Source organism: Mytilus edulis, chromosome 10 (genome assembly GCF_963676685.1).
Source record: "Mytilus edulis chromosome 10, xbMytEdul2.2, whole genome shotgun sequence".
Classification (NCBI taxonomy): domain Eukaryota; kingdom Metazoa; phylum Mollusca; class Bivalvia; order Mytilida; family Mytilidae; genus Mytilus; species Mytilus edulis.
The window spans coordinates 84,652,954-84,669,182 of NC_092353.1; the positions used below are offsets into that span (position 1 = coordinate 84,652,954).

Consider the following 16,229-nt stretch of genomic DNA (forward strand, 5'->3'; position numbering starts at 1 on the left):
TAGGTATGAACCAAAAGAAATATCACTGTCGGGAAATATAGCAATATTTAGAATAAACTAATAGTCTCATTTGTCGAAATTTTAGTCAAAGTTCTTTTTATTTTTATATAAAACTATTAAAAAAAAAACATCAAGGAAAACAGTATACATAAAACGCCTTTCTACACATTTCAAGGAAAACAGTATACATAAAACGCCTTTCTCCCCATTTCAAGGAAAACAGTATACATAAAACGCCTTTTTACCCATTTCAAGGAAAACAGTATACATAAAACGCCTTTCTACCCATTTCAAGGAAAACAGTATACATAAAACGCCTTTCTACACATTTCATTGCAAAAATAAGATAATCATCACTTTTTCTTTTATTCTTTTTGTTTTCTTTGATTTCATATCAATAATCAATGGAACAAAGAATCAAAAAGCCAGTCATTTTTCATCATTCTACGTAGGGAGCTGTAAATCCTGGGATCGTTGACGGTCAACTTTGATCTTTTTTCCGGGCTGGACACATCCATCCACACATGTTTGAAATATGATCTGCTGAAAAGAGAACATAAATAAATATGGCAAATGCACGAGTAAGACACGCGAAAGATAAATTGTATAGCAGCGTGCTTCTCAGTTTTGATTAAAGAAGAAAGCAACCAATTACCTACATGTGTTTTCAATCAAATGTCCATGGCATTCCGCATAGATGAATAAATGATTCTTTTATCTTATTCTAATTCGTTTTGTTTTGACAACAAACATGCGCTCATTTCTTCTCGTATTTCGGTGTTATTTTTGCTGTATTTGTTCCTCTTAGTAGCACTTTTTTGACAACTTGTCAATTATCGTGGTGAAATAGAAATATTTACTGATGTAAAGAATAAGCTAGATTCGCCGTAGCAGATTAGATTACCCTATCGGAAAATATGTTGTTTGTTTACTTCATAAAAGAATCATATACCTTTATTTTACCTTATTCATAATCATATATTTTAATCTTTTCCTTTAATTCGTTTCAACCTCCAATTTTTGTATTTAAATATTTTTCTTTCCCAGGTGTTTAATCATGTATCTAGTTCACGTATGTAAATAAGTTGATATTTTTAAAGTGCGAGGAGGTCATTGACTTACAAAAACATGTATAATCTTGTTACTATATTTATGTTTTGATTGGTTAAGTAACTGGGTCAAAAATTGATAGTAATTCATCGTAGTTTTTATAGTAAAGGGGGGAATGTTAACTGTCAGAATGGTCAAGCGCTTGTATATTTCGAAAGTATTTTTAAAGTAAAATGTGTTCGAAAACCTTTCAATACTCCCTTGTAGGAACAAACTCTCTTTTCTGTTATTACTTTAGTCTTTCATTTTAATTTGTTTTCCCTCTTGCTTAACCCGAATAATTCAGTCGTTCTATTCCGCTGATTTTCGATAACTTCATTAACCTAGCCAGTACAGGAGAGATCGATTACGGGGAGGGGCTGAATTATTCGAATTCCCTCTTGCTCCAATTTCTTCTCAAACAGGCTCTTTCCGTCTTCCACTGTAAGTAGCAAGGAATATCCGCTTGTGTTTTGTGTAACTGTTTTCTGTTTTGGGTTCTCTATCTGATTGTTTGCATGCCTCTATTGGGTTTGTCCTTAAAAATACTAGCGCTCAGTCCACTGTTTTGTTTCATAAAACGTCCTACGAATTTCGTAAAAATAAAAAAGACCAAAGATCAGAGATGTGAACAATAGGGCAGATCAAGATTAGGCTTTCAACAATGACCAAACCAATACCATATTGTTAGCCATGAGCGGACCCGTGATATATTAAATATTAACGACTACTGAGTCTGTTGTATTACATGTGACAGACTCGTCAAGTAATACCATCTATTTAAATGCACATTTATATACTAGTACTCATAAGGGGTTCATAATACGGCAGGGTCAAAACATGTTTGTCTCACATCCTACTTACATTGAAACATGGCGCAATAACACATATAACGCAATAGTAATAAGTAAGTTCATACTGGTCGTATCATAACTTAGGACCTCTTTAAATAACATCATTACCGTAAAGCTAAGGTGCTTTTCTGCACCATCAGTCACTGAATCAGCATGAGGAACAACGTGTACAGTATTTCCTTTGGGGATGTTCTTCTAAATCTTTATTCTAACTTTATAGTAGTTCTCACGGAATATTTCTTTTATAACTTGACCATATAGTTCTCACGGAATCATTTTTTCAATTTGACAATAATTCTCACGAAATCTTATTCCTTTTATACAACAATTCTCACGTCTTTGGTCTATTGATATTACATGTTGCTGACGCCAGACTCGGCTCTATATAGTGCGTGATAAAATTGTGTAAATTCTAAAGAATGTGTAAAGAATGCTAATTGTTTTGTTCTTCTTTTGTTTGTATAAATCAATATTTAAATACAATGTTTCATGTTTAAACATGTAACTTCTATAAACAAACGTGTTCCAACTCGATAAGTAAATGTTTAAATATTATTTAACATCGATAAGCCATTGTTTGTATATATTCAAATCTTCCAGAAATCTTATAGTACTGTTGTGGTGGACGATTTAAATGGTGGAAAACGATCGAATAAATTAAATTGACACAAAGCACATCAATATTTTGAAATGGTGTGCAGACTAAAAGGACATATATAAAAAGAAGATGTGACATGATTGCCAATGAGACAAATGACACAAAAATAAACAGCTATAGGTAACCCTACGGCCTTCAACAATGAACAAAGACAGTCAGCTATAAAAGGCAGGAAAAGCACAAATGTAAAACAATGCAATCGAGAAAACTAACGGCTTAATTTATGTACAAAAAATGAACGAAAAACAAATATGTTCACATGCAGCAACAAACGACAACTACTGAATTACAGGCTCCAAACCAGTTACATACCACATCAAAATTTTGAAATGGTGTGTAAATCTTGTTAAATTGGTCTGAAGGCGAAATAATCCCTGCCTCATGCAAAGCAACTAACACATGCGTGTCAGTGGCGGATCCAGATTTATAAAGGGGTTTGGGCATTGAATGCCCTTAAGGGGCGCCCGAGTCATCTTCAGTGATTTCCTAGGTAATCAAGCAAATGTTTCCCACATAAGGGGGAGGGGGTCTGGGCTCTCAATGACCCCCTGGATCCGCCTAGAAATGTAATGTTTACAGGAACTTGTATTCTCGGTGGGGAGAGATGTGAAGGGCAATATCTTAAAGCTTTTTAGATTCACGGGCACATGTTGAAAAATTGTTTCAATTGATCATAAACCCGTCCAACAGATCAGTGAGGCTTTTAAACGCCAGGAAAATAAAGTAGAAAAACATTTGTTTGCATTTTATGGACACTTGAATATCTACTGTAGCGAATTCATCCTTGCGTTTGTAATTTACGCAATTAACACATGCTGCGGAAGTTTCTGATGCCGCAACTGAGATGTTCAAGTTTTCTCCCAATTTAAAATCAATTAAATTTCTTCCAGTCAAACTTTCACTCCTTTTTTTATTTATGGATGATCGGCCTTTGTTACATGATTCCATTGTCACGTTCATTGCGTTTGAGGCAAAAAAAAATTGATAAAAACAAACAACAACATGAATGCAATGCCGTGTATGCACCTATGCACCTGTCTTCTTCCAAATCAAAACAAAAATAGGATTGTTATTCACTTGAACATGCATGATTTAAAGGTGAACGCTCGAACATCAAACATGAATTCCGAATGTAAGCAGACCCCCAGCAGATTATCCGAATGCTCATAAAAAAATATGTAAAGTAGATAGAGCTGTGAAGGTCAGTGTTCGGTTGTAACCTTGGCTAAGTGAAAGTGTAACATTTGTTGGATCAATTGAAATGGAAAAATTGTTTCAATGGTGTCAGTCTCTCGTACCTAAGAAATAAATTAATAAATATATTAGGGACGATGACCTATCAATTTTGGAAATAAAAGGTGAAAATCCTCATTTATGCGGTATAACTGGAATAGCATTTATATTTTCACTTATTTAAAAAAGACAAAAAAAAAAACATAGTTTTGACTGTCAGTGTATGCGTGGTGGTAAATAAGTCAACTTAATGTTATTTCTTAACCCTAGGACTTCAGTATAGACTTAAAAAAAACACCAAAAAAACTTGAAAACAAAGGAGACATTAACATGGATTCTATCATGTCGGACCTACACGTTAATGTGATGGCGTGTGACTTTCATTTATTGACTTTTGGATTATTTCTATGGTCATTTGAAGGCATTTATTATGTATTGGTCCACAAAACTCAACCATGGAGTTAACACCTAATAAAAGTCAGGTTGTCATAGAAATATGTGAAGTTGTGCGTGTGCTTATACGCGTGGTTCCATGAAATAGGAGCTTAATTTCACAAAACTATGTACAAATGGTTTCTACAGTAATTAAAGACGTCGGTGTCAGATTAGTTTATTGGACAGCGCACGATATGTCTAACAAACACGTCGTGTATACCACGCGCATTTGGCATATGAATATTTTAATACAGTCCAAATATTCATGTTTAAAAAATTATCAATACTGTTTAACGACGACGTTAGAATTAAGTTGTGCTTTCATTGATTTTCTGGTTAGGTGTATTTTGGATATTTTGTTGTGTAAAACATTGGATTCTTGTTTTCTTAACACCCAGTGACAAATATGTTTCTTACATGTCAGGAAAAGAACAAAATAAAACTATAGATAATATAAGTAAGTAAATCCTGTGAAAGGTCGATCAGGATGAAGACATTTTAGCCTTGCAACATACATATTCTAAAGCCGGACTCATCCAAGAGTTATGGCTAGAGTTCTGAACGTGCATAGAGCCTAACACGCTATCTATAAACACGAGAAAGTTAAGAATTTGAAAGTTGAAATGTTTCATAGATTATGTTTCAAGTCAGCCGTCAGTCAATATCTAAGAAAATTCAGATATCAGAGACGAATTGAATGTTATGTCCCAAATCTGTCCGGACGTGGCTGCGTATTTATACATCCAGCACAATTGTCCTCTTTACAATCTAAAGGACAAGGGCAATCTCATTGTTTCTACACCAAAAATTTAAATAACGTTATGTCATTGGTTGAATTTCCATTGTTAAATCCAATCACGACGTTTAGATGTACACTTAAATAGTTACCCATCATACATTAGACTCTGAAATGGAGAATTAAACGGACATCCCACAATCAAAAAGCCTGATATGTGGCAAACTTATAACTTAAAATGAGAGAGAGAGAGAGAGAGAGAGAGAGAGAGAGAGAGAGAGAGAGAGAGAGAGAGAGAGAGAGAGAGAGAGAGAGAGAGAGAGAGAGTGAGAGAGAGAGAGAGAGAGACTGTTAATAACTCTTTGTCTCCTACTTATCAGATGGACAGAAAAAATCATTGCATTCCTCGGCCTGTTTCTCGCAATGTATTATATCAAAACAAATTATGTGGCAAACTTATAACTTAAAATGAGAGAGAGAGAGAGAGAGAGAGAGAGAGTGAGAGAGAGAGAGAGAGAGAGAGAGAGAGAGAGAGAGAGAGAGAGAGAGAGACTGTTAATAACTCTTTGTCTCCTACTTATCAGATGGACAGAAAAAATCATTGCATTCCTCGGCCTGTTTCTCGCAATGTATTATATCAAAACAAATAAATAAATATCTGTCGTAAAACTGATTTACATGCGAATAGATAATGTCGTAAAAACAGATGTATTACACAGTGATATAGATAAGATAGAAAATGATCTTTTGTTTCATGATTACACATGCGATATCAAATTTCCTCATCTGCACGTGCGTTTAATATCTATTTTGAAGAAAAAAACAGGGTTGCTATGACAATCGCTCGTGCTCATCATCATCAAAAGAAAAACAACAGCTGGCCGTGCCAGAAAATCGCTAAATGTTAATGGATTTATTCCACAAAATTATTTCAGAAAAAAAATCAACATCGGTTTTAAAAATGTTCTGCTTTTATGTGTATGATATATGTAATGATGAACAATAGAATAATATCAATAAAAAGGCTACCCAGCAACAATTTAACACAAATTGAAAAACAATAATTCTGCACTGTAAAGTCTTAACAAACCAATATAATCTTTGTTTACGAAATTTGTTTATATAGAATATGCGCAAGATACGCACAAATTTCTCAGGCAAATACGCTACTGTACAACAAAATCAGTTTTATATATACAATAAGTTCCTGGAATAAATATTGCTACTCCATAATTTATTTATTACTATAAATATATTTCTTCCAGGATGTCACAGTATGTGTATTTGATTTTAATTCATTAATCACATTTGCAACAACTCTCTTTCCGTACTTGTTTTTATCTTTTGATTTGTGAAATATAATGACCTTATGAATGAAAAGGCTCATAAAAATGACCCGAGCATAGTAAATGCCCCCTCCCCCCGTAAATAAAAAGAAATTTGGCAACAATACCAAATTCCACAAAAATAACCTTAAAAAAGTGACACTTATCATTTAACAACAGAAGAGCATTAACGAGGTTGCTGGCTTGGTGGAAATGAAACCAGAAGTAAATAAAGTTATGACATTCTTGACGACGAGATTCGAATGAGTATCAGTTTGAAGTATATTGAAATAAATTACCAACAAACATAATGTCTTCTTCATCTAAATATAAGGATTAATCTTGTCAGATAACAAATACCGATTATCCAATGATTTAAGATATTTTAATGAGGAAAGATAACTTTCTCAATGGTGAACTGGTGACTTAGGTCTGGGTTGAAGGGTCGCACTACTGTTTATATAGATAAAAGAAGGCTCGTGGTCCCGACCGTTAAACAAATACTTATAATCAGATTTTGTTTGTCTTTGATCATACTTTGATATATTTAATCTTCTTTATATGTATGTCTCATATTATTTTAGATAGATAGCTCCAGACTCAGAAATCCATTAAGTTTGAGGGATGGATTTGTTTTCTTAGCAAATAATTAATATCAATCTTACCCGCTGGCTTTGCCATCCAATGGTCTAAGTTAAAGCTACGCCTTATTTCCTGTGGTCATTTTACTTTTTATTGATGTGCATATTTTTAGATGTGTTTGTGTATCATTATTTATCTACTTAGACTGCAAATTATTCATTCGTTTGTTCGTATGTTAATGTCCCTTTTACATCTGGCCAAAAAAGATTTACATCTTAAATTCACTTAACCTTTGCTTTATATTGATATTTTATAACTTGAATGGGTGAAAGGCGTTGAAATGTTATGGTTATTACCGTAGATTATAGTTGAACAGACTTAGTCATAAATATGGAAGATTTGATTGCATTAAGTATTCGTCTTCTTTCATTGTTTTGTCTCTTCACTTATCTTTGACAGTCCTACTCGTCTACGCATCTTTTCTAACAGAACATGGTAGGATTTACAGAGAGATTGTAATGTTATAATCTTTTCTAACAGAACATGGTAGGATTTACACAGAGATTGTAACGTTATATTAAAGAACAATACTGCATTTTTTTAAAACATTTTATACACTCAACGTAATACAAAGTTCAATTTACTATAGGCAAATAAGTAAAATTACTGTCCATGAGATTATTAGTCACTCTAGTAAAATATACAAGAATGAAGGTAAACTTACTAGAAGAACAAGTAACTAGAAAGACCAGAATATTTTATAAGAAAGAGTATCAAATTAACAAATGTACAAGTTATATAATTTCTCCTCGACTAGGTACATGTAAGTTAGTACACCTATATTCTATCAGTGCATATAGGTCAAATTTAAAAGTTTTAAACGGTATATGAACGTTTTGTAAACTAGCATATAAATGCGAAAGATAGTCGATATTCATGAAATAGTGTCTTATTCTTATCATGGAAGTAATATTTACTTCCATGCTCTTATATACAAATTACTGAGATCGATACATATAGAATTATTACATATGTGAAATCTGTTACATGGTAACACATGTACACTATATTTTTCAGGGCAATCAATAGTATTGGCAAACAGATTTTTTTCCAATCCCGGACTTGTTTCGATCATTAATGCAAGATATAGCTCTGAACCAACGTCAGCAACATTCATTCAATGTTGAATTATGCAATATCACGAACGTTATTACAAGGTAAATTGTATACTAACAAGTCCATTACTTGCGTAATTATTTAGTACTGCTTAATCAGCAGTCACGTGGCTTGTGATAATTTTCAGCATGTGACCGTTTTTTCATTAAACCTGAACCAACCTTAGTACCTTAGCCATGGTCCCACAAACAAAGCCCTTAACCCCACCACATTATGTATGTATGTGCCTGTCCCAAGTCGGAAAGCCTGTAATTCAGTCGTTGTCGTTTGTTTATGCATTACTTTAATATTTGTTTTTCTTTCATTTTTGTACATATTATACATTTGGCCGTTAACCTTTTTGAGTTTTCTTGTTTGAATTGTTTTAAATTATCATTTCTGGGCCTTTTATAACTGACTATGTGGTATGGGCTTTGCTCTTTGTTGAAGGCCATACGGTGACCTATAGTTGTTAATTCAGTTCTGTGTCATTTTGGTCTCTTGTGGACAGTTGTCTAATTGGCAATCATGCCACATCTTCTTTTTTTTAAATTAGACTTTTTTTCGGTTTAGATTTCTTGATTTTCTTCGTCTCGTGTCGTGATCACAATGGCCCAGCAATCCACAGTCGAACATCTCGTATGACGTCATAGCATTCTCGGGGACTACAACCTGCATAATTTGAAACCGTGAGAGAAAAGATCGAAACTAAGTTTTGTAGAATTTATAAAAAAAAAAAGAAAAAAAAAAGAGAGAGACAAAAGATACCAAATGTTCATTCATACTCATCAGTTGATGAACCCGATCAAAACCGGAGCAGTTTCTTTGTGAGCAGCAACCGTCTGTCAAGGAAATCGATTCACGACAGGAAACGCAAGCCTTGGAATATTGTGTCCAATGGGAAACATTTTTGTCAATGATTATTCATTTTCATTTTTCATCTGTTACTATTTTCATTTTTCATCTGTTACTATATACTCATGTTTATTTTGAACACAATTGTTTCTCTTCCTTTTCATGCTGTCGTATGCAAGTTAATCATACCATAACTCGTGTCACGGGTATAAAATAAGCTATGGCTTACCATTCCAAATAAAATGTTCGGACCTCCGTTTTACAAATTTAGAGGGTCATATATTCTGCAAAGCAAAAATGCAGGAAAAAACCCCAAGAAAAATGTGCGCTTGTGGCAATATCAATAATAACCATGTGACAACTCATAGATGTATTAACCTCACTTCTAATGACCCCAATATAAGTTACATGTATGTACCAATATGCTGTCATTTGGTTTCAAAGCTATTTCTTACCGTGCACTTCTAAAAGATATTACTCATTACTACAACTAAGCGAAGGTGTATATCTTGTATCTACAAGTTGTAAAGTAGGAACAAAGTCGGTCACCTTGTTCACAAGCCGCTGTTTTAGCCCGAGGATCTCCGAACGTAACGTTTGATCATCTCATTGAACACCTCGCGACGATCAATCATCCGGGACTTTAAAGTGAAGACTGTACATGAAGCCGTGCTATATTATGTTTTTCCATGTAATGGCTGATGTCAAGTAAATCACCGATGAAAAATATCAATGTACCTACCGCAAAACATGCTGGTGTACAATCAGAGAAAGGTTTCGGCCGTGTTTCCTTTCTGATTTGCAAGCTCCACATATGCACATATGTATGCTAGCGTGTCTTATTGTTATCAATACCAAACATCCGGTCCGTGTGCAGAACCCATTCAATATGCATATTTATGTATGGTCCAAGACTAGTGATATCCTTAGCTAAATGCTGGAAACTTATAAACTGGTTCTCGGTTGACTACTACACTTTGTTCGACTGTAGTGTAATACAAGCGGATTCCAGTTTTGGAAACTTAGACCTCATAAACTACAAGCTCATACTGCCGATAGCTTAGGTGCCCACTAAAAGGTATCAATTATGGATATACAATTAATCAGCAACCACTAAAAAGTTATAATTGCACACATAGATATATTGGTATTAACTAGATTTATAGTATCAAAGAAGCATAACTCTGACAAAAGTGAGATAACAATAAAATTTGGTATGTACATAGCTAGCAAGTGTCGATACATCGTTGCAATAAAAAAATATATTGCCATTTCTGCACAACAAACTATGACTTTATGTAGGGATTGACCATGACTGCCCATCATAACATTGCGTTGTGATTAATCTTTAATTAACATCATTAATGTGTGCAAAAATTGACCCTTATCACTCACCCTTATTACTATGTATAGTGATTGTCCGTTGTCACAGTTCGCATTATTGTTTTTGCTATGATGTGGTATGAGTGCTTATGAAACCACTCCCCTACCAAAATACAAGTATAAAAAGTTAACAATTAAAGATTAAAGTACCACCTTACCACAAACCACACCAGTGTGATGATTGACCTTTACTACACAAAAATTGTGTTGTGAATGACCCATAATACAAACCATGATTGTGTGCTAAATTTGACCTTTACTTCACAACTTTAATGTGTGCTAAAACTTTCCCAGACATCATAACATTTTACTAAGATTGACCTTCACTGCACAACAACCTTCGTGCTATGATTGACCTTTACTTCATAACAACCTTTGTGCTATGATTGACCTTTACTTCACAACAACCTTCGTGTTGACCTTTACTTCACAACAACCTTAGTGCTAGGATTGACCTTTACTTCACAACACACTTTGTGCTAGGATTGGCCTTTACTTCACAACAACCTTTGTGCTACGATTGACCTTTACTTCACAACAACCTTTGTGCTATGATTGACCTTTACTTCACAACAACCTTTGTGCTAGGATTGACCTTTACTTCACAACAAACTTTGTGCTATGAATGACCTTCACTGTACAACCTTTGTGCTATGATTGACCTTCACTGCACAACCTTTGTGCTATGATTGACCTTTACTTCACAACCTTTGTGCTAGGATTGACCTTTACTTCACAACAAACTTTGTGCTATGAATGACCTTCACTGCACAACCTTTGTGCTATGATTGACCTTCACTGCACAACAGCGTTTGTGCTATAATTGACCTGTACTTCACAACAACCTTTGTGCTATGATTGACCGTCACTACACAACAACCTTTGTGCTAGGATTGACCTTTACTTCACAACAACCTTTGTGCTAGGATTGACCTTTACTTAACAACGACCTTTGATCTATGATTGACCTTTACTTCAAAAGAAAATTTGTGTACTGGTACCGAACGTGCAAGACTCTTATGCATATTCAATGTCGTTAAACACTTCGTCGTGATCTTGTTGAACTTTACTACATCACAAACTTTGTGCTAAGATTGACCTTTACTGCACATCAACCTTTGTGCTAAGATTGACCTTCGCTGCACAACAACCTTTGTGCTAAGATTAACCATCACTACACAACAAACTTTGTGCTATAATTAACCTTCATTACACGACAAACTTTGTGCTGAAGTTGACCTTTACTTTATGCTATGGTTGGCCTTTTCCTATTGCTATTTTTTTGTACAGTGATTTACCCTTTATACAATTTTATTTTGTTATGTCATGCATGCGATAGGTCATTAATGCACAGTTACTAACGTTACTCTCATTGCAGCTTTACAACTTAATTACTAGCAATTGAGCAACAGTGAGTTTTTCTATGTAAATGTAATAACAGTGACTTTTACTGTGAAAAATACTCCCATGAATCAGATATATTAAATATCAGTCATTGAAGTTATTTCCAACTAGATTTTGAACCCATCTGGTCAGAAATCAATCTTAAAATCTTTAAATTACAATGAGTGTACAACTCCTGATTTTTATTTAATAACAAACAAAGGTTTTCACTTTTGAACTATTTTTAATTTTCTTTTTTCATCATTTTACAACAATAAATTAACAACGAGATGTCTTTAAGACATCAACAAAACAATTGTGATGTTCACATAATATACAATCTGTTAATTAAATAATTCTCCCCCTTCCCTCAATATAACTAGTTGTCTGCATTACAAAGTTAGATAACCCACTGAACTACCCCCTCCCCCTCTTCCCAAAAAAAGTAATATTATTAATATAATAATATTAATTAATGTATGACTTATAATGTTTAAATCTCATTGAAATGTCTTTTAATATGTGTTAAAACTGATGTTGAATATGATTTGTGAGTTATAATGTTAACTATGATTGGTGTCCTATAATGTACTACAAAGTAATGTAGAAAGTAAAATTTAAAATCAACAGATTGTAAATTACATAAAGTAAATGCTGAATGAAACATTAGATGTTTATTACACAAAATGTTGGAACACTATAATGGTGTAACTGCCCTATTATCTCATCCCCATAAGTTCTATTATCTCATTCCCCTAAATTTCTATTATCTCCTCCCCCTAAAGTTCTATTATCTCCTTCCCCTAGACTTCTGTTATCCCCTCCCCTCATAACTTCTATCTACCACATTTTTCCTAACATCCATACATTTCCCAAAGAAACCTAATGTTTAACTTTTGATCTAACTACAGTAAGATTAACTGTTTAAAATTGGATTGAAACTCCAGTTTAGTGTTCCATTTCGAGATCATTGTTCTAGATTTTGACCCTGGATTAAGACTGTATTGCATGTGCACTTTTAAAGTTCACATTTTATGTCAGAAAGCAAAACAAAAGCATTTTACAAACAAACAAAACAATTCTCAAATAAAAAATCTTTTTCACTTTTCAGATGTTTCAAACTTCTCTTTTAAAAACATTAAAAGGCATAAACTTATACTGCAACACAAAAAAACATAACTACAAAATATATTAAAGAATATCTACATTTTCTGATAAATAAGTTCTGGTATATTCTACCAGATTTATACCAATAAATATTTTCTGTCACAAACCATTGATAAGTTTACTATAATTTATATAAATAATGAGATCATCTAAAGTCACAGTTTTATACATTGCACATTTTTTTTCCTCAGTAAAACACAGACAGTGAATTTAATTCTGATTTCTGGCAAGATCCTTCAATAAATAGCTGGTCATTGTTTTGGCAAGTTTTGAATCTCCAATAATCTGTCTGGTAACTATGGTAACATCTTCCATAATTCTTTGTCTGGGTTTTGCTGAACACAATAGCACTGAAAGATAATGAGATGTACATTATTAATAATTCAGACATGGCAAATATAAATATAGTTGTCAATTTAATATTCCACAATATATATAAAATGTTTTTATTGAAGATACTGTTCTATTATCAATAGTAATTTTTACATAAATTATATAGACATAATTTTAAGGTATATCACATTATGTTATTTATAGCTTTTCATTGTCTCTACAGAGAGAGATTATTGATTCTGTGACTGATGTCTATAGAAACTATATAAACAACTTACCTATTGTTAATAATTGATGAGGGTTAGATTCTGGGAGATTTGGTTCTTATTGTGGATAAAGATACATCTGATCTGCTTCGCTTTCTTTTTGGCATAAAAGCTATAAAAGAAAAAGATTTTATTAATAACAGACTAAATATAACGTTGTGTATATATGTCATGAAATTAACAATGTAATTTACAAAATATAAATAGAACATTGTGTAGATCACTGTATACAAATGTCATGAAATTTTGAAATTTTATTTATAAACGTTATGTACATCACTGTGTGAAATTGTCATGAAATTAAGAACAATGTTATTTACAAAATTGAAATTTTAATTTCCCTGGACAATGTAATCTATTTCAAGCGGAAATAAACACAAAGTCAGACAGTTTATTACACATTAATCAGATTACAATAAATATATTCGATTATACAATATCTGTTGATGTATCGCCATGGATGTATCAAAATAAAAATATTACAACGGCGGGAAAGTAAAACATAATGTTCGTGCCAAGTTAAAAATCTTATGAATGAAACGGCGGGGAGGTACAAGGTTGTACATGTCTACCTATAAAATGGAGACAAACTGAACAAGTTTGTACAAGAATTGAACCTGCACCAATCAGATATTCAACTTGCGATTTAAACTTCAATTCCCGCAAATTTAACCACAACAATGAATAAACACGTTAATAAAATTAAAATTTACGAAAATGTAATTATTAAATTTTGAAATATTCTCTCCCGTTGTGAATTGCTACGTTTTCCCGTAATTTACATATTTGTCATAAGTACACAATTTAATTTCCGATATTTCTGGTATTTACAAACATAACATTTAACACGGATTTTGAACGTTGCCTTGCAACAGAAAGATTATTATGAAACCGACATTTCTCACCGGGTTACAACCGTACGTTAATTTATACAACTAGGGCGTAGTAAATGCGTAAATTTGAGATAAGTGGTTGACCTAGCTTGTCGAATAAAATGTCAACAACACATCGCGGTAAACAAGTCGTGGCCTAGATTTTATAACTCACCAGAAATCTGTGTTTGAACGACTTTCTTCTCAGGTTTATTGCACACATTAACATTTTTCTGACTAGAACAATTCTCCTCCGAGTTCGAAGATTTTTCACTTATGTCCTGACAAGAATCTAAAGACAACACAGATTGTAAACTTCCCGTTGTCTGTTTCACAGTATTTATGTCACTAATTTTCCTTTTCAATTTCACTGGATAGTCTCTGGTATAAAAAGACGGAATATATTCCTTTTCTTCACAAACTTCCCACTGGTATTTCCCTTCTAGAGGAACATCTTGATCAAAGTCATAATTCCATTTCTCACGTAATTCACTTTTATTGTCCTCTAAAGCTTTATCCAAATCTTTACGGATACTTTCGTGGTCGGGTGGACCAAACAGACAACGACGAACTTTAGATTTTGTAGAAAAGGTTTGCATCTTGGTTCTTACTCCTAAAGAAAAATTGTAAATATTAGCAATTTTCTACACCCTCTGTCTTTAAATGGCAATCACACAACTGAATCCTGTCACAACACGCAGCGTTACTTTAAGATCGATTGACCAATCAGAATCGTGGTAGGCGTGGTCAGATGATTAATTTATCTAGCTTATTTACTATGAAGGTCAGATAGAGAGAAATGACCAGACTAGTATTTTAACGTGTAAAATAACTTTTAAGTTAAATTAATTTATAAAATTCTATAAAATAACTTTTTAACTGAAGTGAAAATGAATCTTATCCAATTGATTATAAAGATTTGGAGGTCTGTTTTATTTTATATACGCTATTTTATGCATCAGCGGTTTTTCTAAATATAGAAACGATTGTAACGTGTTGGCACTTGCCTTCAGGGTCATTGTAGCGGAACTTAAGTAAAGAATGAATTCATTATGACACGTGAATGGGGTTAAACATACTATGTACAATAAACAATGAATATACTTCCGATTAAGTTCGGTACAAATTTCATTAGAGAAGAAAGACTGTATTTAATTGAATTAATTGATTAAATAAAAGATCAAATATAGTTCATGATTATAAATAATTGTTCATTATTGTGATTGTTCGAGGAAATTACAATGTTTTTATTGTTTCTTTGTAGATCAGATAAATAAAACATTGTCCAGTATATTAATATTCATAAAAAAAACAACCCAAGAATAACAAAAAAAGAAAAAAGAAAAAGAAAAAAAAACCATTTGGTTTACACTAAGTCTTTTCAATAGTATAATCATTTTAAAAGTTTTTGCTTTAACAATGAATTGCTTTAAATAAAAATAAGAAAGTACATAATTTTTAAATGTAGTTGTACACGATTTTCATAAAATAGCATAGAACTTTTAGTGTTAAATAAAAAAAATCGCGATTAAGTCCGATGTTTTACTCCAAGATATAAAATAAAACACGAATTTAATGAAAGTGTATAATGCACGAAATATTTCACCATGAAATTAATCCAAATATGTAAATTTTGAATAAGGTAACAGAAAAAAGCAGAACCCTCAACATTTTAAAAATACATCAAATTTTTTTGCTTCCTTTAAATAAAATTAATAAAATACTACAATTACTAAGATGATTAATTTTATGACCTTGTTTTTTTTAAATCTCTTATTAATCTAGGATTTTACAAAATCCCTGATTTTACTTATTCTCAGGTTACCTATGCTTTTGTACAGAAAACTAAATAATTACAGTTTTTGTTAATGTACTAGTAGTCTGTTTTATTTATGAACTGGAT

General features: G+C 32.7%; 1 protein-coding gene and 1 long non-coding RNA gene across 2 annotated transcripts; both read right to left on the minus strand.

The window, feature by feature from the left end:
• Positions 1 to 352: 352 nt before the first annotated feature.
• LOC139492560 (uncharacterized) lies at positions 353 to 9,459 on the minus strand. The gene is made up of 2 exons (XR_011656896.1): positions 9,378 to 9,459; positions 353 to 540 (listed from the first exon to the last, which is right to left on the minus strand). It is a non-coding gene; the product is annotated as an uncharacterized lncRNA (long non-coding RNA).
• A 2,453-nt stretch (positions 9,460 to 11,912) lies between these two features.
• Positions 11,913 to 15,239, minus strand: LOC139492057 (cyclin-dependent kinase inhibitor 1-like). Its single transcript, XM_071280169.1, has 3 exons — positions 14,502 to 15,239; positions 13,467 to 13,566; positions 11,913 to 13,205 (listed from the first exon to the last, which is right to left on the minus strand). The coding sequence occupies exons 1-2, from the start codon at positions 14,923 to 14,925 to the stop codon at positions 13,490 to 13,492; spliced, it is 501 nt and encodes a 166-aa protein (XP_071136270.1). The 5' UTR covers positions 14,926 to 15,239; the 3' UTR covers positions 11,913 to 13,205; positions 13,467 to 13,489.
• Between the last annotated feature and the right edge of the window lie 990 nt (positions 15,240 to 16,229).

What these genes read in the sequence shown, in the direction of transcription:
- LOC139492057 (XM_071280169.1), bottom strand. Translation starts at nt 14,925, where the DNA reads ATGCAAACCTTTTCTACAAAATCTAAAGTTCGTCGTTGTCTGTTTGGT. An exon ending in CGTTCAAACACAGATTTCTG is followed by an intron (nt 13,567 to 14,501) that starts GTGAGTTATAAA and finishes TTTCTTTTATAG; the next exon opens with CTTTTATGCCAAAAAGAAAG.